Source organism: Ranitomeya imitator, chromosome 2 (assembly GCF_032444005.1).
Source record: "Ranitomeya imitator isolate aRanImi1 chromosome 2, aRanImi1.pri, whole genome shotgun sequence".
NCBI classification, from domain to species: Eukaryota; Metazoa; Chordata; class Amphibia; order Anura; family Dendrobatidae; genus Ranitomeya; species Ranitomeya imitator.
Window position 1 is genome coordinate 755,672,807 of NC_091283.1, and position 26,801 is coordinate 755,699,607.

The window sequence follows — 26,801 nt, forward strand, 5'->3', positions numbered from 1 at the left end:
ACTTGCCAACTCCATAGTCGTGGAATTATCTTTAGCAGAGCGGGCAGATACTACGTCCGCAGTAGACAGTAGTACACCACATGAAGAGACACCGCTATTACGTAGATCACAGCGTAGTACCCAGGGTCAATTACCGGGCAGGTATGCAGATTACCAACTATAAAACTATAGTCATTGTTATCATTCTGCAACGTTTAAGCCCAGTACCTACAGAGACTTGTCTGTATGAACTTCTTGCATATTCTTGAACTTTTTATCAGCCCGGAGGCACTAAATCAAAGCTCCGGAAAGACTGCTTTTTGAACTTTGCTTTTTGCTCTTTTTGAACTTTCTTTAGACGTTATATTGATAACTCCGTTGGAAAAATGGAACTAAATTCTTGGACACAAAGTGCAGTGCCTTTCCTAGTACCTTCAAGGATAGAACTGTATTAATGGACGCTATTTGAAGTGACTTTTTACAGAACTCTATTTTTGTTTCCTTGAGTGGTTTTTGTAACTTTTCATTTTTAAGACTCTGTACATATTAATTGTTATTTCAAAATGTTATCGTCCCACAGTCCCGGAGTACTGTTCTTAACTAAGGGGGAATGTGGCACCCCTAGAGGTATTTGCCACAAATATAGTTACTGACACTGAATACAAATACTAAAATAGCAAGACTGCACTACCTCCTCCGGCCAGAAGGGGGAGCTCCAGAGACTCCCCTTGATCCATTCTGGTCTGAGAGAAGAACTGGCAGTTGGGCAGTTGGGCTAAGGAGCTGAAAGTGAGAGGTCATACAGCTGAATTTCTAACAGTCCTGTGACTGTTTCCAGGCCTAAATCACCGGCCTGAGGAGAAGAGGGATAGAGAAAAAGGACATTGTGAGAACCGGGTAGCATTAATCACTACCCAGAACAGGCGCAAAGACGGATACCGGATCCGTGGCTGTATTCATTACATATAATACAGCAACCGGAAAAACGTGAGGTGATATCAGCTTCACTAGGGTCGGACGCAGCAACAGACACAGAGTTCAGCGGTACTCCCGGAGGGGGTAAGCCGATAAAAGGACTCGGGTTGCCCGTCGAACCAGGACCCGGAGGGGACAGATTGGGCCGGCAGCCAGTTCACATACAGCAGCAGGGCCACACAGAAATTGCGTACAATAAGAGGCGAAGACTCCGGCAGGGTCAAAGTAACTCAGAGTTCCCATACAGACTCCGGTGACAGGACAGGTTGTAAATCCTTTTATGTTGAAGTAAATTGGTTAAACGTTTCAGTGCCTCAGTCTTTCATTTGGACAATAGCCAATATCCAGGATCGGGATCATCACCGCTGGGAGAACCTGCTGCTGATCAAGTAAGTACCTGTTCCCTCACGATACCCCTTACACTGTGCATTGCCTGAGACCACAGCACCAGGTCAAGCCACCCGTGACATCCCCCTCAAGAGACAGACCCCATTGGTCCGGTGCTGGGTATCCCGGTCTCCTGGGCGTCACAATGTTGAGAGATATATTGGAGGCTTCGTGAATGGAAGGGAGATTTGTGATAATGTTTGAAGAAGATATTTCAGGATTTTTGACCAGAATCACAGTGGGGGTTGAATTATTTAGTATGGGTGAGATATCTTTGTCTGGAAAATGGGAATACGTTTTTTTATCTGAAATGGGTTTAGAGTTTGAAACCATTTCTCCTTTTGATTTTGAGTTCTTTGAGTTTTTCAGCTCAAAAAAATCTCTTCTAATTTTTTTGTTTTTTATTTCAATGAGATTGTTCTCCCAGATTTGTAAGTTTCTATTAGTGTCTCTATTTAAGGCATTATATAGAGCACACCCATTATACTGTGTTAGTTCATTCAAATCTGCCTCACAAAGTTGGACAAATCTGTGAGCCAAACTTGTTCTTTTTTTGATCAAAAGTCTCATTAATTCATAGGAACAAATGTCCACAATATCATACCAATTGTCCGAAAAAGCTGTATCATCAGGAAAAGTGCTGTTAAAATGAATCCGCAGCCCTGCTGGTATAATATTTTGCTGAACACAAATATCTAAGAAATCAGCATCCAACTGGTGTCTAATTTCATTTTTCATGTTTTTCTCAAAACTTGTAAAAAGCCTTGAGATATTTCTTTTAGTCTCATTGTCTATGTCCGTGTTAAGATGTATGTTTCCAACCTGTATAGGTTCAGATGGAATAATTGTAGACAGTACCTCTTTTCTTCTCATAGTACAATTAGTGAAATGTTCCATTTTAGATCTCGCTGCTCCCTTCTCCTAAGAACAGGAGTGACTCCTCTGTAGCTGATGAGCCGAAGGCTTCCCTCAGTTGAAATTTCACAAGGATATCGGAAGGAGATATAAAAGGGGAGACAAGGGGCGCAGAGTCTAAGTGTAGGTGTATATTCACAGCAAGAGATATATATTGTTGCACTCACCCTTTGGATGTCTTGTATGTACATTCAATTGATCTGTATGATGGATCCACGCCTTATAATATTCCGGTATGCAGCACTATTCTCTCTCTAACCATTGTATTCACATGCAATCCTTGGATCAAGGCTGGCATAGTTCCTGCAATAGTGCTGCATACCGGAATATTATAAGGCATGGATCCATCATACGGATCAATTGAATGTACATACAAGGCATCCAAAGGGTGAGTGCAACAATATATATCTCTTGCTGTGAATATACACCTACACTGAGACTCTGCGCCCCTTGTCTCCCCTTTTATATCTCCTTCCGATATCCTTCTAGAAATACAGATTATGGCAATACAACACAACCTAATACACCAAAAAAATACTTACGTTCTCTGGGCAAGGACCGGTCTCAAAAATGCCAGAAGGTCCTTGTTGAAGCGATCCTTCATCGAACGCCAATGTGTTTTGACTTTGAGCACTGTTGAAAAAAACAAAAAAGAATGGTTAGACAATGGACTTTTGGCTGTGATCACACAACTGTGTGTGATGAGAGAAACTCCTGAGAGTTTCTCACATCACAAAGAGTTGTGTGATCCCAGCCAAGGTCACTGCTGCAGCACACTGCATTGCAAAACTTACAAAATGCATTTCGGACATGAGACAGGGCGCTGTCCCAGCCATCCCACATCGCTTTGGCCACCTCATTCCATAGCCGCCGGATCGTCACGTTGTCCGAGTGCTGCGGAACCCGGGTGTCCCACAACGGGACTCGCTCATGGACCAGGGAGATTAGGAGGTCATTTTCAATGAGGTCCTCATCCCATTCTGGAACCTAAAAAATAAAAAAAGACATTAATAGTATTGAGCATTCAGATACTGCAAATATCGGGTATCGACTGATATTCGCTGTATCGGAATTCTGATACCGAGTTCCGATACTTTTGCGATATCTTATACCGGATCAAATCGGAAGTTCCTATAGTGCAATGAGGCACTATAATGGAGTGTGGGTGGTGCGTGGGCGGAGACTACGTGTGTGTGTGTGGGTGGATCTGTGCGTGCCTGCTGGGGCTCTGTGCGGGCTGCCGGGGGTCTGTATGGGCCTGCCGGGGCTTTGTGCGGAGTGCCGAGGCTGTGTGGTGTGCTGGGGCTCTGTGCGGGCCTGCCGGGGCTCTGGGCGGCGTGCTGGGGCTCTGTGCGGGCTGCTGGGGCTCTGTGCGGCATGTCGGGGCTCTGTGTGGGTTGCCGGGGCTCTATGCGGGTTGCCGGGGCTCTATGCGGGTTGCCGGGGCTCTGAGCGTATGTGCAGGACTACAAGTCCCATCGGACGATGCCTGCTACAGTGATAGTGATTGACACATTAGCCAATGATGGGACAGTAGTAGTTCCATCATCCGGCTAATGTGTTGAATGTGAAAAAAAAATACTACCTACATGCTACATACATAGTACATACTACATACTAACAGAAACACATGGGCTACTAGCACATTGATCAAGTCTGTAGGAACCTGTTCCCACACCACCAAGAAACTTGAAGACACAAAAGAGCACAGTGAGGTAAAAAATACTCTGTTGTAAAAAAATCACAGTAATAAGCAAGTGCTAGTCAAAAGATGGAAAAAACAGAATATTTAGTTGATACGTTTTTTTGCAAAAAAAAAGTATACTAAGTTGCTCCACCAATCGTCAAAGGATGGACATATATCTGGTGCAACCTGTGCTTCCACGCAGGGGCCCACATGGTAAGGGGGCCCAAATCCATCTCCAAAGTAGTCGGAATTGTGCATTATTATGAGTTATTTGACTTCAAAGGGCCCAGTTACTATTGCTGTACATGAGTCCTCTTCTGTCTGTGTCTGCCCGTGTTATAATCTATATGATTTTTTAAAGATTTCCAATATGTCAGTAAAAAATGTTGGCTGTAGAAAATAATGGTGAGAGGATACTTTTCATAGGTGTGGAAGAAGTGAGAGGAGAGACAACAAATTATGAATGTACAGCCGGACCACAAAAAATGGATGTTTGTTTCTTTGGTCCATAGCTGAATTAGGCCTCTTTCACACTTCCGTCTTTTGTCTCACGTCGAAATCTGTCGAGTTTTGAAAAAACTGGATCCTGCAAATTTTTCTGCAGGATCCTGTTTTTTCCCATAGACTTGTATTAGCGATGGATTGTGACGGATAGCCATCTGTTTCATTCGTCGTGCACTGGATCCATCGGAAAATAGCGGTCCATCGTGCAGAGAAAACGTTCAGAGGAACATTTTTTGAGCACGTCGGAAAATCGCACTGCAACGGGCCCTGCGCTGTCCGTCATCGGCTATAATAGAAGCCTATGGACGCAGGATCCGTCGCTGACCGTCACACACAGGAATCCAGTGACGTATCCAGTTTTTCCACTCTGAGCATGCCCGGAAGGATTTTCATGTCCGGGAAACAGTCAGTCAGTGTCTCTCTCTCTCCCACAATCTTATATTCTAAAATTCGGCCAAGAACTCAGTCGACACATCCATCATAATACTGGATGCGTCACACACGTTTTCTTCTATTTTCACAACGTCCATCGACGCGTCATTTCACTGCCCAGCCAACGACAGAAGTGTGAAAGACCTTACCAATTTCACTTTTATGCACCTTTGTTTTTTCCTCTCTCTTCCCTAAAAGCTATAACTTTTTTTCTGTTGATGTAGCCATATTGGTATTTGTTGTCTTTGTTTTTTGTTTTTTTAATTGTATTTTTAAATGATGCGCTCATGTGAACCCAACCTTAAATTAAAATCTTCATTTCAGATTACTCCAAATATTTTTTTCCTCAACTTTATTAAAAACTGTTTTAAAAATTGGTGCATTAGTAATAACCTCTGAGATTATGGCTTATTATTAATTAGAAGGTGAGTATAGAGCACTTTATTTAACAGAATTCACGTTTTCATTGGGAGAAGGAAAGTAGAATTTGCAGCAAACAAATATTTGCATTCTTAGTGTATCCCATTGTGTTCATATAGTAAAATCAGTTTTTACGCAGCTACCCAAAGTTATGTTTCAGTTGCCTTCAGCAGAAGAATACCTGTTATAGCATCTTTTTTTTCTTCAGGATGGCCATTTGACAATATCATGTGCAAGATGAGTGGTCTTGTACAAGGAATGTCTGTTTCTGCATCTGTCTTTACCTTAGTGGCCATTGCAGTAGAAAGGTATGTAAAAAATGTTTGTACTATGCATTATTTATTATTATTTACAGTACATATTAAAATGGTGAAGACATATATTTAATTGCATTTGGGTGTCAGACTATATATACTTTTTTTAACCTTTTTAGGTATTTTTTTGGCCTATACTGTGCCTCAAAAAAATGAGTTTTTGTTAAGTCGAATGCATCAAGTTCAGTCTTGTTAATTGTATATACAGTAGACATTAAATATATATATATATATCTTTCTTACTTCCTTAATGCTGTAGTTACCGTATATACTCGAGTATAAGCCGACCCGAGTATAAGCCGACCCCCCTAATTTTGCCACAAAAAACTGGGAAAACTTATTGACTCGAGTATAAGCCTAGGGTGGAAATGCAGCATTTACCGGTGAATTTCAAAAATAAAAATAGATCATTATTTCCCCATAGCTGTGCCATATAGTGCTCTGCACCGTTCATTATTTCCCCATAGCTGTGCCATATAGTGCTCTGCACCGTTCATATTGCCCCATAGCTGTGCCATATAGTGCTCTGCACCGTTCATTATTTCCCCATATCTGTGCCATATAGTGCTCTGCACCGTTCATATTTCCCCATATCTGCTCTGCACCGTTCATTTTTGTCCCATAGCTGTGCCCCATACAGTGCTCTGCACCGTTCATTTTTGTCCCATAGCTGTGCCCCATACAGTGCTCTGCACCATTCATATTTCCCCATATCTGCTCTGCACCGTTCATTTTTGTCCCATAGCTGTGCCCCATACAGTGCTCTGCACCGTTCATATTGCCCCATATCTGCTCTGCACAGTTCATTTTTGTCCCATAGCTGTGCCCCATGCAATGCTCTGCACCGTTCATATTGCCCCATATCTGCTCTGCACCGTTCATTTTTGTCCCATAGCTGTGCCCCATACAGTGCTCTGCACCGTTCATATTGCCCCATATCTGCTCTGCACCGTTCATTTTTGTCCCATAGCTGTGCCCCATACAGTGCTCTGCACCGTTCATATTGCCCCATATATGCTCTGCACCGTTCATTTTTGTCCCATAGCTGTGCCCCATATATGCACTGCACCGTTCATATTGCCCCATAGATGCTCCACATAAATCTGTGCCGCTGCTGCTGCTGCAATAAAAAAAAAAAGCCATACTCACCTCTCTTGCTTGCAGCTCCCAGCGTCCGGTCCCAACGTCTCTCTGCTCTGACTGATCAGGCAGAGGGCGCCGCGCACACTATACGCGTCATCGCGCCCTCTGACCTGAACAGTCAGCAGAGCGGAGCGACGCCGGGAAGATGGAGCGACGCCGGGGAGATGGAGCGGCGCCCGGCAGCTGGAACGTGGACAGGTGAATATGACATACTTACCTAGTCCCAGCGATCCTGGCGCTCCCCGCCTGTCACAAGGTCTTCTGTGCTGCAGCCTCTTCCTCTATCAGCGGTCACCGGGACCGCTGATTAGAGAAATGAATAGGCGGCTCCACCCTATGGGAGGTGGAGCCGCCTATTCATTTCTCTAATGAGCGGTCCCACGTGACCGCTGAAGAGGGGAAGAGGCTGCAGCACAGAAGACCGTGGGACGGCAGGGGGAGCGTCAGGATCGCTGGGACTAGGTAAGTATACCTCAGCGCCCTCTCCCCCTCACCCGCCGACCCCACCGCTACCGTGACTCGAGTATAAGCCGAGAGGGGCACTTTCAGCCCAAAAATTTGGGCTGAAAATCTCGGCTTATACTCGAGTATATACGGTATTCATTTTTATAAAAAAAAAATCTATCGAAGGGAAATCAAACACTTCTGTCCTTAATAGCCATATCAGCAAGTTGGAGGAAGTTGGTTAAACAAGTAGTGTGTATTCTGTTGCATAAAATGTGTATTAAAGGGGTTTTACCCACAAAAAAAGTTCATTTTATTCTATAGATCTTGGAATAATAATAAGTTCCACAATTGTATGTATTAAAATTAAATGTCCCTGTGCTGAGATATTCTTATAAATGTACCCCTGCTGTGTACTGTGTAATGGCCATGTCTGATCATACAGGAACATGGTCTGATCATACCACATCTTCTGGGCAGGAGAGGAAGCAAAGGAGAGTATACAGGCATTGCAGCATGGGATCACATCATATTCTTTTTGTGAAGTAAAACATTTCCCTGCCTGTTTTTAAACAATGTTTTACTTCACAAAAAGAATATGATGTGATCCCATGCTGCAATGCTTGTATCCTCTTTTGCTTCCTCCCCAGGAGATGTGTATGATCAGACCATGCCCTGTACGATCAGACACAGTCATTACACAGTACACAGCAGGGCACATTTATAAGATTATCTCAGCACAGGAACATTTAATTTCAATACATCCAATTGTGGAACTTATTATCATTCCAAGATCTATTGCCTAAAATCAACTTTTGTTAGTGGGAAAACCACCTTTAAGTGTGTATTGTGTGTATTTGTATGTATGTGGCAGTTGTGCTCTCAATTTAAGGAGATGAGTGTGTAAGGGGGTTGACTAAAGTCATGAAATATGTTATGCACATTTAATGTTTATTTATGCTTCTAAATATTGTATTGTTTCTAATATCTATTAGGGAGAGCATAGTAACATAGTTGGCCCACTAGATGGGGGTGGAGTGATGCTTAGCTTGTAAATAGTTAAATGTAAGGCGCTTAGAGCCGTTAATCTGGGAAACATCTAGAATTTGACTCAGTTGGGCGGGAGCGCCTTGATAGGGCAGTTAGCTCCGTAATATTTTAAGACAGGAGCCCAGCCATTCATAGCAATAGGCCAAGACAGCAAAAGGCCAGGAAAACAGCAAGATAGAGCTACAGTGGGATACAGAAGAGTGGTGCAGAAGCTGAAGGAAAGGCATGGAGAGTACAGGGGCGCAGGAGACTCAGAGAGATGGTGCACCACCACATTATGGGTGTCAGGTCCGAGCATTCCTACATGAACAGTTTCCCGGAAAGTGGATTGGTCATCGTGGGCCAATTGAATGGCCACCAAGGTCTCCTGACCTGACCCCCTTATACTTTTATCTTTGGGGGCATCTGAAGGCAATTGTCTATGCTGTGAAGATACGAGATGTGCAACATCTGAATCAACAGAAACTGGAAGCCTGTGCTAGCATTTCTTCTGCGGTGTTGCTATTTTATAAGTGGTCATAAACTTGTAAATAACTCATGAAAGAATAAAGTTACGTTAAAATCAAGCACACCATTGTTTTTCTTGTGAAATTGTCAATAAGTTTATTGTGTCACATGACCCTCTTCCCATTGAACAAAAATAAAGTTGGATCCAAAATGGCTGACTTCAAAATGGCCGCCATGGTCACCACTCATCTTGAAAAGTTTTCCTCCTCCCATATACTAATGTGCCACAAACAGGAAGTTGATATCACCAACCATTCCCATTTTAGTTAGGTGTATCCATAAAAATGGCCCACCCTGTATAGCTATACTCATTAAACTTCCAGTACATATATAAATGTATGCTGGAACTTCTAAGTAGACATATACTGTATATATCTTAAAAATCCTTTTTAAGGCGCCTTCACGAACATTATTTTAAGTGTTTTAAATTTTAGAAAATCTGCCATGAAACTCAAGTGTATGTCATAATATGTTTACAATCACTTTTGGTGTTTTTTTTCCTGACATTCGTTAAGCCTTGTCAAGAAGTCTACAGGAAAAATGAGCCATGAGGACCTTCTAGAAGTAGTGGGCCCCTGAGGTTGTAATGGATTTGGCATATGCTAGACTGAGCAGCGGAGTCCCTGGGACCCTCTGAATTTTACTCTTAAACTCCTGCACAGGGATCTGTAAACAGTCAGTCACCATTAGTAACAACCAACAGATGATGGATATCAAGACACAAGGCTGATACGAGAGTCGTAAAGAATATTCAGACAATCCAGCACCAGGGCAAGCAGACTTCAATCACTACAGTAGGGAAGTAAGAGGTGAGGGCAGATGCAGTTCATTCAATATGGTAAACATAAGGGCTGACGGTAGTCAGTAATAACGTCAGGGTACAGCTGGGATTGTAACTGGAGGACAATGCAGAAATACCTTGGCACAGACAGGAACCAAGAGTACCTTATTGCCCAGACAATGAGAGACCAGGAGTCAATGGTTGTACTGCTGAGAGGAAGAAACACAAGTCTTGGTAGAGGAGCATGTCTGCAGATAAGTGACTGCAACAGTAGAACAAGTGGAGATTTGGAGAAAAGACCACTGGCAGACTGGGGACTAATAGCCACGATAGAAATATGTAAGGGTCCTTGCTATCCCACTAAAACCCCACAAGCCAAAACAAATATATTAGTGTGTTCATTTTTCACTAAGGCCTTTAAAATAAATTATGGTCATAGCTAGGGTTGAGCGACCTTTACTTTTATAGGATCGGGTCGGGTTTCACGAAACCCGACTTTTTCAAAAGTCGGGTCGAGTGAAATCGGCCGATCCTATAAAAAAGTCGGGGTCGGGGTCGGCCGAAACCCGAAACCCAATGCAGTGCATTGGGTTTCCATGGTTCCCAGGGTCTGAAGGAGAGGAAACTCTCCTTCAGGCCCTGCGATCCATATTTTAGTGTAAAATAAAGAATTAAAATAAAAAATATCGCAATACTTACCCTCTGACGCGCCCTGGTACTAACCGGGAACCTTCCTCCTTCGAATCAGCGCTTCCAGGACCTTGCTGTGACGTCGCGGTGACGTCGCGGCTTGTGATTGGTCGCGCGGCCGCCCATGTGACCGCTCGCGCGACCAATCAGAAGCCGTGACGTCACCGCGACGTCACCGAAGGTCCTGCAAGCGCTGATTCTTAGGAAGGAAGGCTGTCGGAAAGAAGCAGGGCGCGTCCGAGGGTGAGTATATTCCTATTAGGTACTCACCCTCGGACACGCCCTGCTTCTTTCCGACAGCCTTCCTTCCTAAGAATCAGCGCTTGCAGGACCTTCGGTGACGTCGCGGTGACGTCACGGCTTCTGATTGGTCGCGCGAGCAGTCACATGGGCGGCCGCACGACCAATCACAAGCCGCGACGTCACCGCGACGTCACCGCAAGGTCCTGGAAGCGCTGATTCGAAGGAGGAAGGTTCCCGGTTAGTACCAGGGCGCGTCAGAGGGTAAGTATTGCGATATTTTTTATTTTAATTCTTTATTTTACACTTAAATCTGAATTCCGATACCAATTCCCAATATCTTAAACATATCGGGAATCGGTATCGGAATTCCGATTCCAGATTCAAAAGATCGCCGACTTCATGGCCGACCCCACACAGGGGTCGGGTCGGGTTTCATGAAACCCGACCTTGCCAAAAGTCGGCGACTTTTGAAAATTTTCGCTCAACCCTAGTCATAGCATATTCTACTTAAAAACACCATTAAAATCACCAACAAAAACACCAAAAAAAGTGGAGAAAATAACTTTGTGTGAATCCAGTGACATCGCCAACGAGTATGCCCCCCCCCACCTGATGAAGGAACCTGCACTTTCATCTGCACCTTCCTCTTTGTCCCCGTGTAAGGTGGTATAGTATGCGGGAAGGGGAACTTGACTTTCAGCAGGGTCAGATTCTGGCTGTGTAGAGTGCAAGGGGAATGTAGTGGTCTGGGTCAATGTACCAGCAGACTCATCTAGCAGTAGCTGGGCAATGGGCAGGATGAGGAGGAAACACAGGTATAGGCCCAAATAATAAAGTAGGCGAAATGCAGACGCAGTTAGTAGGCCCAAATAATAATGTAGGCTAAATGCAGTTCAAACTTGGTAACAGGACTAAACAGGCGGCATTGCTTTGCTCAGTGGAGGAAAACTGTAATGAGTGGCAGACACAGTTAGTAGGCCCAAATAATAAAGTGGGCTAAATGTCTGCCAAAAAAAATGTTCATAAATAAACAGGTGGCATTGCTAGGTACAGGGGTGGGCTCCTCTGCTGAGTAGCAGACAGTGGTAGTAGGCGCAAAGTATTAACTGGTCTAAATGGAGGCCAAGGCCCCTGTATATTTTAACTATCATCTATCATTTCAACAAATTTGTATTGGCAGTGCCATTGAAGGATTTAACAGCACAGACTACACAGTGGTGGAGCACGGAGAGGTAAGTATTGCAAGTTGTATAGCACTGTTTGAGCTGGGGGGAACACTCACTCGTGGGCGGCGGTACTGGCACAGGGCCCCTCATATTACGACGGTGTGTCTGATGTTGGTTGTGCACCACCACCGTCAGAGACACTTCATTGTACTATGAGGGACCCTGTGCCAGTGCCGTCGCCCAAGAGTGGGCCCACCCACTTGTCCAGGCAAATGGCACTCGCACGGGTGCTTGCGCCAGATGGTGACCACGGCTCTGTGGGGGGAGTCAGCCCATTTAGGGAGGTATAAAAATGGCCTATGGTGGACATTCAGCAGCTGCAAATGGAGGAATTGGAGAAGTCAGTAAGAGGGGGACAAAAGCAAGACATTTTTCAGGCAAGCTACGTGTAGGCAGGGGAAGGTGGGGCAAAATAATTTGAAATCCATGATTGGTTCATTTTAATGAAGGTTAGATCATCAACATTCTGGGTAGCCAGACGTGTCCTTTTTTCGGTCAGTATTGAACCAGCAGCACTGAAAACTCTTTCTGATAGCACACTAGCAGCAGGGCAAGCGAGCTCCTGTAATGCATATTCTGCCAATTCAGGCCAGGCGTCTATTTTAGATGCCCAGTAATAAAAGGGGAATGACCTGTGAGGGAGAACATCGATAAGGGAGGAAAAGTAGTTCGTAACCATACTGGACAAATGCTGTCTCCTGTCACTTTGAATCGATGCAGCAGTACCTGTCGTGTCAGCGGTCATTGCGAAATCACTCCACAACCTGGTCATAAAACCCCTCTATCCAACGCCACTTCAGATTTGTGCACCTCTAACACCTCTGCCATGTTGCCCCCTACGGCTCGTGTGAGAACCATCACCACCGCTGTGTGCTCGGAATGCCTGAACCAAACAGTCTACAAGAGTTGCTTGTTTGGTAGCCAATATTTGCTCAAGGTTCTCATGTGGCATGATATTTTGTAATTTTCCATTATATCGTGGATCGAGGAGGCAGGCCAACCAGTAATTGTCATCGGTCAACATTTTGATTATGCAGGGGTCACTTTAGGATACGCAAGGCATACTCAGCCATGTGGGCCAATGTTCCTGGTGTCAATTCACTGCTTGTGCTGGGTTGAGGAGCACTTTCTTGAAAATCAACATCACTTGTGTCCCGCAAAAACCCTGTACCTGACCTTGCAACGCCACCAGTTTCTATTGCCCCCTGAGAAGCATCCTCCTCCCATGAATATTCATCCCCATCCTCCTCCTCCTCCTCCTCCTCTTCGTCCGCCACCTCGTCCAGGAGAGTTCCCTGAGCAGACAATGGCTGACTGTCATCAAGGATTCCCTCCTCCTTGGCTGCAGATGCCAGCTCCTTAATGTGCGTCAAACTCTGCATCAGCACACGCATTAGTGGGATGCTCATGCTTATGATGGCGTCGTCTGCACTTACCAGCCGAATGCATTCCTCAAAACACTGAAGGACTTGACAGAGGTCTTGTAGCTTCGACCATTGCACATCAGACAACTCCATGTCTGCCATCCAAGTGCCTGCCCGTGTATATGTATCCTCCCACAAATTAATTACAGCACGCCTCTGTTTGCACAGCCTCTGAATCATGTGCAGTGCGGAGTTCCACCTTGTTGCAACGTCGATTATTAGGCAGTGCTGGGGAAGATTCAACGATCGCTGATGGTTCAGCATACGGCTGGAGTGCACGGGCGACCGACGGATGTGCGAGCAAAGTCTTTGCACCTTCAGGAGCAGGGCTGGTAACGCCGGATAATTTTTGAGGAAGCACTGCACCACCAAGATCAAGGTGTGAGCCAGGCAAGGTATGTGTTTAAGTTCTGAAAGGGCTATGGCAGCCATAAAATTCCTTCCATTATCACTGACTACCTTGCCTGCCTCAAGATGTACATTGTCCAGCCATGACTAAGTTTGTTGCTGCAAGTACTTGGCCAGTACTTCCGCGGTGTGTCTGTTGTCGCCCAAACACTTCATTTGTAACACAGCCTGCTGACGCTTACCACTAGCTGTTCGATAATGGGACACCTATGTGTGCAACACTGGCAGCTGCGGATGGAGTGGTTGTGTGACTGCACTCTGTGGATGAGCTTTTGCTTCTGGTGGAGGAGGAGGAGGGGTGGCGAACGCCTACAGCCAACTGTTTCCTTGACCGTGGGCTAGGCAGAACTGTCCCACTATGGCTGTCCCCTGTGGACCCTGCATCCACCACATTAACTCAGTGCGCCGTGATGGACACAACGTCCCTGGCCATGCCTACTGGTCCATGCATCTGTTGTGAGGTGCACCTTTCCACTGATTGATTGCCTCAGTGCATGGACAATGCAGTCTTTGACATGCTGGTGGAGGGCTGGGATGGTTTTTCTTGCAAAGAAGTGCTGACTGGGTAGGTCATAGCGTGGTACTGCGTAGGCCATCAGGTCTTTGAAAGCTTTGCTTTTAACCAACCGGTAGGGCATCATCTCTAACGAGATTAGTATAGCAATGTGGGCGTTCAAACCCTGTGTATGCGGATGACAGGATGAGTACTTTCTTTTCCCAACGACAGTCTCTTGTAGGGTGAGCTGGATTGGAGAGCTGCATATGGTGGATCGAGCGGTGGTGGTGGTGGCCATGGCGGATTGAGAGAGGGTTGGTGATGGTATTCTTGATGTTGGCCTACATACAGTGTTTCCTACCAATAACCTTGTGATTCCCTGACTGCTTTGGCCTTGCGACGATACCTCCACATTTGCTGCTGGTGGTGTCCTAACCGGTGGGCTTACAGTGAGGGAAGCAATGTAGCGTTGCTGACTACCTTAATTCTGAGCAGGTGCACCAACGGTATGGGACGTTTGGTAGTTGGTCCAGGCTTGCAAGTGCATTCTGGTTAACTGTCTAAGCATGCACGTTGTATTTAAATTTTTAAGATTCTTCCATCTGATAAAGGTCTTTGAGCATTTCTTACAGATAACTTTGCACTGATCATTCGGATCTTGGTTAAATAATTGCCACACTACACTCTTCCTACTATGGAATACCTTTTCAGGCATTGCACGCTGTGGTACTTTCACCGGATGGCCACGCTGTCCTAAAACTGTTTTTGTTTTTGACAAACGTTTTTGGCCTGATATGGGCCTGCCAGATGACAGCTGTTGCGATGTAGATGGCTGCTGCGGATCATCCTCCTCCGCTTCTGAGCTACTGGCAGCAGCACCCTCTTCCCCCAATGGCTGCCAATCTGGGTCAACACCTGGGTCATCTATCACCTCCTCATCAATGTCATGTGCACCTTCCTCTGTGTCACCATGTAAGGTGCTATAGTGTTCGGGACAGGGCACCATAGTCTCATCAGGGTCAGATTCTGGCTCAGTACACTGCAAGGGCAATGTAGTGATCTGAGTCAATGAAACAGCATAATAATCTAGCTGTGGCTGTGCATCAGTGCACTCCATGTCCGATTCATCTTGTAATGGGCAGTTAACAATTTCCCGTTCTAACCCAGGCACAGTATGTGTAAAGAGCTCCATGGAGTAACCTGTAGTGTCGCCTGACGCATCCTTCTCTTTTGGTTTGGGTGAAGGACACAAGGAAACGTCTTGTTCCTGACCGGGAGAATCCACTGACGAGTCGATGCTTTTATATTTGGAACTTTCTGAACACGAGGGGAAAGAGCTAGAGGCTGAGACAGCAAGGCAAGCCAAAACTTTTTCCTGCTGCTCCGGCTTTAAAAGCTGTTTTCCTACTCCCAAATAAGGGAGCATTCAAGGCCTTGTGTAGCCAGACGATGACGCTGGCTCAACACCCCCAGCCTTAGGTGCTATTGTGCTTTTGCCACTACCACCAGATGCACCACCACCACCATCAGTACCAGCTGGCAACCACCGCCCACGGGCTCTTCCACCAGACTTCCTCATTTTTTTGGAAAATCTAACCAAAATAACAACCGTTATATGGTACTGTAAAACAAGGTAGAAGGTGTATACAAACTTGTTGAGAATTTAAATCTCCCTTTTTTTTGGGAGACTGAACCAAAACTCAGGCCCTGTGCATAAAACAACACAATGTAAGTGGCAGAAAGTGGCAGGCTGGCATACGACAAACTAACAGGACTGAAGTATATCCACTTTGTGAGAATTTGAATCTCACTTTTTTGGGGGGAGACTGAACCAAAACTCAGGCCCTGTGCATAAAACAACACAATGTAAGTGGCAGAAAGTGGCTGGCTGATATACGACAAACTAACAGGACTGAAGTATATCCACTTTGTAAGAATTTGAATCTCCCTTTTTTGGAGAGACTGAACCAAAACTCAGGCCCAGTGTATATAACAACGCAATCTAAGTGGCAGAAAGTGGCTGGCTGACATACGACAAACTAACAGGACTGAAGTATATCCACTTTGTGAGAATTTGAATCTCACTTTTTTTTGGGGAGACTGAACCAAAACTCAGGCCCTGTGCATAAAACAACACAATGTAAGTGGCAGAAAGTGGCTGGCTGATATACGACAAACTAACAAGACTGAAGTATATCCACTTTGTGAGAATTTGAATCTCCCTTTTTTTTGGGGGGGGATTGAACCAAAACTCAGGCCCAGTGTATATAACAATGCAATCTAAGTGGCAGAAAGTGGCTGGCTGACATACGACAAACTAACAGGACTGAAGTATATCCACTTTGTGAGAATTTGAATCTCCCTTTTTTGGGAGGAGACTGAACCAAAACTCAGGCCCAGTATATAAAACAACACAATGTAAGTGGCAGAAAGTGGCTGGAAGATATATGAAAAAATACAAGGACTGTAGTACAATTTCAATCTCCCTACAATGGTCTCAGGACAAGTATGGCAGCAATAAAAAGGACTGCTGCTGCACACAAAAGTGTGGACAAATAAACAAGATAACTGTGCAGAAAGGAGCAACAGGATTTTTGCTTTTAAAAAAGCAGTTGGTTTGCACAGCAGCGTGCAAACAGCAATGCAGCTATCAGGGTGCCTTATAAGGCAGCCTAATAAGCTACAGAGCTGATGCACAAAAAAATAGCCTCCACTGTCCCTGCAAAAAAATAGTGGTGTTGGATAGTGGAAATCGCTACAGCACAAGCAGTTTGGGGGTTAATCTTCCCACCCTAACTATATCCCTCCTTCTGATGAAGCTGCAGCAACCTCTCCCTATGCTAAGATCGGCAGAAGTAAGATGGCGGTCGGCGTGCACGCCCCTTTATAGCCCCTGTGACGCCGCAGAAAGCAAGCCAATCACTGTCATGCCCTTCTCTAAGATGGTGGGGACCGAGACCTATGTCATCACGCTGCCCACACTCTGCATCCTCCTTCATTGGCTGAAAAATGGCGCAGATAGCGTCATATGAAACGCGACTTTTGCGCGCAGATCGCCGACCTCATGACTGACCCTCCACTAGGACTTTGCCGAAAGTCGGTGATTTTTGAATTTGTCGGATCCGTTTCGCTCAACCCTAGTGTTAACACTTTTGGCAATGACACATGAGATACGTGTGCAGTATATAAATATCTGAATAACAAGAATAATGCAAAATTCAATTGTGCATACAGTATCTTCTCATGAGTATTTCTGCAATGTGAAAATAACAGTAGATACATAAATATATTCTATCCTTTTGGTACTTCGTTTTAACAACTTTGAAGGGACTGTAGTTTATATTTTCTTCAACTATCATGCATAAGATGCTATAAGTAATTGATCAGCAAGTGATCTGAGTACTTGAGTATTATTGTCACGGTTAGCTGCAGCCGCTGATGCGGCCCAACCCATAAAAGCCCTAAAGCCAACCAACCTCGGAAGGCGTGGGGCGTGTCACCCGGGGACACAATACGGACCCTTTATACTGCGGAGGGGGACCCGGGCCTACCCGAACTAGGGGAGAGCAGAGACCAGGGTTCTATGGCAGCTGAGCATGTGGACAAGGAAAGAGATAAGTAGGACTTGATTACACCGCACAACTTCAGGTATAGAGAAAGTAAAGTTTACTAAAGTAATGTCACACAGTACATATACAAAACATGACTTAGCTAGGCTCCCAGAAGGGTACCACCCAGTGGACTCCAAGGCACCAATGGATCACCAAGGCACACATAGGCAGGACATCAGGACACAGGCAGGACATCAGGGTACATGAGGTCATCAGGATGCAGGTAAGACATCAGGACACACGAGGACGTAAGGACATCAGGGTACATGAGGTCATCAGGAAATCATGGTACACAAGGTCAACAGGACATCAGGACATCAGGGTACACGAGGTCATCAGGATGCAGGCAGGACATCAGGACACACAAGGACATCAGGACATCAGGGTACACGAGGTCATCAGGACGCAGACAGGACATCAGGATGTTTGGACCCAGGGTCACCGGCAGACATCAGACAGGAGTCGCTCGGTTCTGGACATCCGACATGACCTACAGGCACCACCACAGTCATCAGGCTCCAAGCTCCAGGCAGCTGTCATCAGGTTCCAGACTGCGGTCGTCATTCTCCGGGCATCGGACCTAGGAAGAAACTCAAGCGGGATGGTGCTAGAACCGCAGGATTGCTGGACCTGCCAGGCGCTAGTGGAGCGCCCCCAGACACAGGGCCACAGATCACTCGGTACCGGTCCCTTCTGCTCGGTTACGCGGTTGTCACGGTGGCTGGACCCGGTCATGACTCTGCTAAGGGGCGTCCAATAAAGGTTTTGGTACAGTCTGTCAGGGGTTCGTGACGCCACCTGTGGTGTTCGGTCAGGGTGACCGACGCTGCCGTGGAGCCCGCTGGGGTGATGGAATGGCAGCTGGATGGTATAACTTCCCACAGGTAAAGTGTGTCCCCAGGGCTTCCCAGGTATGTCGATGGTGATGGTGTCAGGTGCAGGCAATAACGAGGACACAAGGTTGCAGTCTCTTTACCTCTTTACTGAAGGCTTCAATATCCTCAATCCAGAGCACGTTCAACCAGGCTATCAGAGATCGGCCGGTCCGATGGGCACATCCAGAGTTTCCTTCGCAGATGGAAATCGTTGCCTACCAATAGCGCCTGTGTGTTGTATGTTATGATCTGGTGGTTTAGGAGCAACATGGGACGAGCTCTGAAGGAAGTGGTACCTGTACTGACCGCAGTCCCTAAGCTCAACACAACACTAGAAGTAGCCCTGGGATGCTCCTGACACTCCCTAGGCACTTCGTCACAGCCTGAGAACTAACTACCCTTAAAGATAGAAATAGGAAAACTATCTTGCCTCAGAGAAAATCCCCAAAGGATAGATTAGCCCCCCACAAATAATGACTGTGAGTGGAGAGGGAAAAGACATACACAGAATGAAACCAGGATGAGCACAGGAGGCCAGTCTAGCTAGATAGATAGGACAGGATGGAATACTGTGCGGTCAGTATAAAACACTACAAAAAATCCACACAGAGTTTACAAAAATCTCCACACCTGACTAAAGGTGTGGAGGGTAAATCTGTTTCCCAGAGCTTCCAGCTACACAGAATTAATTCATACTGACAAGCTGGACAAACATAGAAAGCACAGAACGGATAAGTCCACAACCTGTGGACAGAAAAGAGCAAGCAAGGACTTAGCTTTGCTGAACTGGTCAGGATAACAGGGAAATCCAAAGAGATGTGAATCCAACCAGGAACCATTGACAAGTGGCACAAGCTGAAGGAAAGAGCCAGGCTAAATAGCCGAGCAGAAAAGACAATCAGTGGAAGCAGCTGCTGACTGCTAAATCCAAGAAGCAGCCATTCCATTTAAAACCACCGGGGGGAGCCCACGAGCAGAACTCACAAAAGTGCCACTTACAACCACCGGAGGGAGCCCAAGAGCGGAATTCACAACAGTACCCCCCCCTTGAGGAGGGGTCACCGAACCCTCACCAGAGCCCCCAGGCCGATCAGGACGAGCCAAGTGAAAAGCACGAACCAAATCGGTGGCATGGACATCGGAGGCAACAACCCAAGAATTATCCTCCTGGCCATAACCCTTCCACTTGACAAGATACTGAAGCCTCCGCCTCGAAAAACGAGAATCCAAAATTTTCTCAACCTCATATTCCAACTCTCCCTCAACCAACACCGGGGCAGGAGGATCAACTGAGGGAACAACGGGCACCACATATCTCCGCAACAAAGATCTATGGAAAACATTATGAATGGCAAAAGAGGCTGGAAGAGCCAAACGAAAAGACACCGGATTGATAATTTCAGAAATCTTATAAGGACCAATAAACCGAGGCTTAAACTTAGGGGAAGAAACCTTCATAGGAACATGACGAGAAGACAACCAAACCAAATCCCCCCACACGAAGCCGGGGACCAACACACCGACGGCGGTTAGCAAAACGTTGAGCCCTTTCCTGAGACAACGTCAAATTGTCCACCACATGAGTCCAAATCTGCTGCAGCCTGTCCACCACAGAATCCACACCTGGAGAATCAGAAGGCTCAACCTGCCCAGAAGAAAAACGAGGATGAAAACCAAAATTACAAAAGAAAGGTGAAACCAAAGTAGCCGAACTAGCCCGATTATTAAGGGCAAACTCGGCCAACGGCAAGAAAGCCACCCAATCATCCAGATCAGCAGACACAAAGCATCTCAAATAGGTCTCCAAGGTCTGATTAGTTCGCTCAGTTTGGCCATTAGTCTGAGGATGAAACGCCGAAGAAAAAGACAATCAATGCCCATCCTAGCACAAAAGGCCCGCCAAAACCTAGAGACAAACTGAGAACCTCTGTCAGACACAATATTCTCCGGAATGCCATGCAAACGAACCACATGCTGAAAAAACAATGGAACCAAATCTGAGGAGGAAGGCAACTTAGGCAAAGGTACCAGATGGACCATTTTAGAGAACCGGTCGCAAACAACCCAGATAACAGACATCTTCTGGGAAACAGGAAGATCTGAAATAAAATCCATGGAAATATGCGTCCAGGGCCTCTCAGGGACTGGCAAAGGCAAAAGCAACCCACTAGCGTGGGAACAGCAAGGCTTGGCCCGGGCGCAAGTCCCACAGGACTGCACAAAAGCACGCACATCGCGCGACAAGGAAGGCCACCAAAAGGACCTAGCAACCAAATCTCTGGTACCAAAAATCCCAGGATGACCAGCCAACACTGAACAATGAACCTCAGAAATCACCTTACTTGTCCATCCATCAGGAACAAACAGCTTCCCCACTGCACAGCGGTCAGGCCTATCAGCCTGAAATTCCCGAAGCACCCGCCGCAAATCAGGGGAGATGGCAGAAAGAATCACCCCTTCCTCAAGAATGCCAACCGGCTCAAGGACTCCAGGAGATTCAGACGAAAAACTCCTAGAGAGGGCATCAGCCTTAACATTCTTAGATCCCGGAAGATACGAGACCACAAAATCAAAACGGGAGAAAAACAGGGACCATCGAGCCTGTCTAGGATTCAGCCGCTTGGCCGACTCGAGGTAAATCAGATTCTTATGATCAGTCAAGACCACAACGCGGTGCTTGGCTCCCTCAAGCCAATGTCGCCACTCCTCAAACGCCCACTTCATAGCCAACAACTCCCGATTGCCGACATCATAATTGCGTTCCGCAGGCGAAACTTTCTGGAAAAAAAAGCACACGGTTTCATCAAAGAACCATCAGAATCCCTCTGAGACAAAACGGCCCCTGCCCCAATCTCAGAAGCATCAACCTCAACCTGAAAAGGAAGAGAAACATCCGGCTGACGCAACACAGGGGCAGAAGTAAATCGGCGTTTAAGCTCCCGAAAGGCCTCAACAGCCGCAGAGGACCAATTCGTAACATCAGCGCCTTTCTTCATCAAATCAGTAAGGGGCTTAACCACACTGGAAAAGTTGGCAATGAAACGGCGATAGAAATTAGCAAAGCCAAAAATTTTTTGAAGGTTCTTCACAGATGTGGGTTGAATCTAGTCATGAATAGCTTGGACCTTAACAGGATCCATTTCCATAGACGAGGGAGAAAAAATAAAACCCAAAAAAGAGACCTTCTGAACTCCGAATAGGCACTTAGACCCCTTCACAAATAAAGCATTATCACGAAGGATCTGAAACACCATCCTGACCTGCTTCACATGAGACTCCCAATCGTTGGAAAAAATCAAAATATCATCCAAATATACAACCATGAATTTATCAAGATAATTGCGGAAATTATCATGCATGAAGGATTGGAACACAGTTGGAGCATTAGAGAGCCCGAATGGCATCACAAGGTATTCAAAATGGCCTTCGGGCGTATTAAATGCAGTTTTCCATTCGTCACCCTGTTTAATACGAACAAGATTATATGCCCCTTCTCCAAAGATTCCTTAGCATAGCTCCGCATGGCGGCATGCTCTGGCACAGACAGATTGAAAAGTCGGCCCTTAGGGAACTTACAACCAGGAATCAAGTTAATAGCACAATCACAGTCCCTATGTGGAGGAAGGGAACTGGACTTGGGCTCATCAAATACATCCTGGAAATCCGACAAAAACTCAGGGACCTCAGAAGAGGGGGAAGAGGAAATTGACATCAAAGGAACGTCACTATGTACCCCTTGACAACCCCAACTAGTCACAGACATAGTTTTCCAATCCAGCACCGGATTATGTTCCTGTAACCATGGAAAACCCAGTACAACAACATCATGCAGGTTATGCAACACCAGAAAACGGCAATTTTCCTGATGTGCAGGAGCCATGTACATGGTCATCTGCGTCCAGTACTGAGGTTTATCCTTGGCCAATGGTGTAGCATCAATGCCCCTCAAAGGAATAGGGCTCTGCAAAGGCTGCAAGGAAAAACCACAGCGCCTGGCGAATTCTAAGTCCACTAAGTTCAGGGCAGCGCCTGAATCCACAAATGCCATGACAGAAAAGGACGACAATGAGCAAATCAGGGTCACAGATAAAAGAAATTTAGGCTGTACAGTACTAATGGTAACAGACCTAGCGACCCTCCTAGTACGTTTAGGGCAATCAGAAATAACATGAGCAGAATCACCACAGTAAAAACACAGCCTATTCTGACGTCTGAATTCCTGCCGTTCTGTTCTAGTCAAAATCCTATCACATTGCATAGGTTCAGGACTGTGCTCAGAGGACACTGCCATATGGTGCATAGCTTTGCGCTCGCGCAGACGCCGATCAATCTGAATGGCTAGAGACATAGATTCGCTCAAACCAGTAGGCGTAGGGAAGCCCACCATAACATCTTTAAGGGCTTCAGAAAGACCTTTTCTGAAAATAGCAGCCAGAGCATCCTCATTCCATTTAGTGAGCACAGACCATTTCCTAAATTTCTGGCAGTATAATTCTGCCGCTTCCTGACCTTGACACAAGGCCAACAGGGTTTTTTCTGCATGATCCACAGAATTAGGTTCGTCATACAATAATCCGAGCGCTTGAAAAAATGCGTCTACATTCAGCAATGCCAGATCCCCTGATTCAAGGGAGAATGCCCAGTCCTGAGGGTCACCACGCAGCAAGGATATGATGATTTTAACTTGCTGAATGGGATCACCAGAAAAACGGGGTTTCAAAGCAAAAACAATTTGCAGTTATTTTTAAAGTTCAAAAACTTGGATCTGTCCCCAAAAAACAAATCAGGAGTAGGAATTCTAGGCTCCAAAGCCGGAGTCTGGACAACATAATCTTGGATACTCTGTACTCTTGCAGCAAGTTGATCCACACGAGAAAACAAACCCTGAACATTCATGCCAGAGAATAAATCCTGAACCACCCAGAGATCAAGAGGAAAAAAAAAAGACAGAACAGAGCACAGAAAAAAAAATGGCTCAGAATTTTTTCCTTCTTTTGAGATGCATTTAATTCATTTTTGGCCACTTGTACTGTTATGATCTGGTGGTTTAGGAGCAACATGGGACGAGCTCTGAAGGAAGTGGTACCTGTACTGACCGCAGTCCCTGAGCTCAACACAACACTAGAAGTAGCCGTGGGATGCTCCTGACACTCCCTAGGCACTTCGTCACAGCCTGAGAACTAACTACCCCTAAAGATAGAAATAGGAAAACTAGCTTGCCTCAGAGAAAATCCCCAAAGGATAGATAGCCCCCTACAAGTAATGACTGAGTGGAGAGGGAAAAGACATACACAGAATGAAACCAGGATGAGCACAGGAGGCCAGTCTAGCTAGATAGATAGGACAGGATGGAATACTGTGCGGTCAGTATAAAACACTACAAAAAATCCACACAGAGTTTACAAAAATCTCCACACCTGACTAAAGGTGTGGAGGGTAAATCTGTTTCCCAGAGCTTCCAGCTACACAGAATTAATTCATACTGACAAGCTGGACAAACATAGAAAGCACAGAACGGATAAGTCTACAACCTGTGGACAGAAAAGAGCAAGCAAGGACTTAGCTTTGCTGAACTGGTCAGGATATCAGGGAAATCCAAGCAGAGATGTGAATCCAACCAGGAACCATTGACAAGTGGCACAAGCTGAAGGAAAGAGCCATGCTAAATAGCCGAGCAGAAAAGACAATCAGTGGAAGCAGCTGCTGACTGCTAAATCCAAGGAGCAGCCATTCCACTTAAAACCACCGGAGGGAGCCCAAGAGCAGAACTCACAAAAGTGCGACTTACAACCACCGGAGGGAGCCCAAGAGCGGAATTCACAACAGTTGTAGTCCTACCCTGCTGAGCATTCGGAATAGTCCTCACAACTGCTGCTCTCATTCGTTCGTTCTCTACAGCTTTCTCTCTCTCTCTCGATCTTTGGTTCCAGATGTTGCTAGTTTCTAACGTCCCCCAGATATGTTATGGCTAGGACGCCACCCGTTTGACGGGAAGGCTTGGAGGTCTTCCGGGACCCTAGAGACGCCCCTCTTCCAATGTTGCCCATTATGTCTTCGTAGGTCTAGAAGGTAGACAGCCAACCTATGATTAACTGTCCAGCGGAATTTGAAGTAAGGCTTGAAGTCAGTTACTCCTACGGTGATCCGGCCACCGACTACGCGCCTCAGTAAGATGTTGCCTTCCTCTCTCGGCACGACTCTTACTGGCTCTCCTTTGTGCTGATCTCGTTTACACGTTTCCACAATATCCTTCCCTTCATGTCTTTTTCTTAGGATACCACCGCAGGGTGTGCAGGCGCGGTTCCGTCACGTTCTGTTCTGTTCGCTAGGCACCTGCCAGGTTCCCACGCCTGACAGGGACCCCCCTGTGCCTTCTCCCTGCAACACCCCCTGCCACGGGATGTTGCCTGGTTCCAACCCAGTCAGCTTCTGACTAACTTCCTCCCCAGCCCCTAGTTTTACCAGTGTGAGGAGTGGCCCAATAAATAAAGCCTTTTTCTCCCCCTAGTGGCCGGAGTGTGAAGTGTAATGTGTTCTAGTGATACCTGGTCAGGAGAACTCCTTAGTGCCATCAGACGTACCGCTGCTCCCCTTGGAGGCAGAGCGCTATACTGCAACGACCAGGTCTCTGTGGCGCTGCACTAGCACCACATGGTAGTCAGAGCACAGAGTACTAGATGCACTGCAGAAACACCGGTTACAAGAGACTCAAAATAACTGGGTGCGAGACTCCAGATTCAGAGGGATTCCAAGAACTTAACACAGCAGACACAGTTCAGACAGGATCAGGTACAGGACAGGTACAGGATCAAGGATTCGGGACAGGCGCCAAAACAGGACAAAACAGGAATCAAGGCAAGAACTTTGGTACCAAAATATAGATAGGAGAGGTGCAGGAACACAAATACACATAGCAAAGTTCAGGAGCTTTGTGAAAAGCTCAGGTCCTGCCCATAGGGCAGGGGAATTTTATATAGGAGCTGCCCCTCAGCATTTCAAGTATGCACACTAACCCTGATAAAAGCAGGGGAGATGTGGCCGCTCACGCCCTTTGCACAAACAGAAACCATTACAGCACAATCACTGCAGGAACTGAGGCTCAGGGCACCTGGCAGTGACTGCACGCCCAGACACACGTGGAAAGTCATGCACCAGCTGAAAATGACCTCGCAACCCATGGACAGCTTCCACAGAGGCAATCAGGGACAGCACATGTGGATGGTCATGCAGCAGAGCAAAGACCTAACAACCCATGTACGGCTACGCAGCAGAGCAGGGAACCGAGAAGGCTCCATACAGGTATCAGCCAACAGTATCCCAGCTTAATTAGGGGGAAAGGATCAAAGGGTTAAAGCAAAGACATGCATTGTCACACCAAAAATCAGATACAGACAAAACGGCGTGACAATTATGTACTACCACTAAATAAGGTTAGACACTATTATAAGGTTATTTTTATTAAAATGTCACTGTTTTTAAAAGACAGTTGCTAATATTTGTTAATACTTGCAGATTTTTTTACTGTTTTATTATTAATATGAACTTGACCAAGTGAAACTGACACAATTTGTAGGATTAACCCCTTAATGACCGCCAATACGTCTTTTAACTGACCTGAGATATAAGAGAATAGCCTCCCCATACAGATGACAATCCAGCATCTGTCGGTTGTACACTATAGCTGACAACTTGCTGTACCAGCCACGATCAGTATTTGCACCATCTAAATCTGTTTAACCCCTTAGATGCTGCTGTCAATAGTGACTACATCATTATAAATGGTTAACGGAGTGTGGGGGCTTCTTCTTTGTCACAATTGGTGCCCTCAGATCATGATTCTGTTGTCCTGATGTTTGCCATGGCAATTCATGACCAAATAGTGGCCTTAGAGTCTGACGGCTGTAGTAATCTGTTTAGAAGTTCGAGACATTTAGGTGGTAAAAATACACATTTTCATTTCTGTCATACCACTTTGCATTAATTCCTGTAAAGCACCTGAAGGGTTAATAAACTACCTGACAGCAGTTTTCAATATGTTTAGGGGTGCTGTTTTTAAAATGGTATCACGTTTGTGGGTTTCCCAATATATGGGACCCCTAAAGTCACTTCAAACATGGATAAGTCCCTAAAAAAATAAATTTTGTAAATTTCTTTGAAAAAATGAAAAATTGCTGCTACATTTTTAAACCTCCTAAAATGCTAACAAAACAAAATAACATTTTACAAATGGCGCTGATGTAAAGCAGACATGTGGGAAATGTTATTTATTAATGGTTTGCTGTTGTATGAC

At 45.8% G+C, this 26,801-nt stretch overlaps 1 protein-coding gene across 1 annotated transcript in view; it reads left to right on the plus strand.

Annotated features, from left to right (window-relative positions):
• Positions 1-26,801, plus strand: part of NPFFR1 (neuropeptide FF receptor 1) — a 302,647-nt gene that overhangs the window by 248,259 nt on the left and 27,587 nt on the right. Inside the window, exon 3 of the mRNA XM_069755845.1 lies at positions 5,508-5,607. Within this exon, the coding sequence (XP_069611946.1) occupies positions 5,508-5,607 (100 nt within the window). The remainder of the gene's footprint in view (positions 1-5,507; positions 5,608-26,801) is intronic.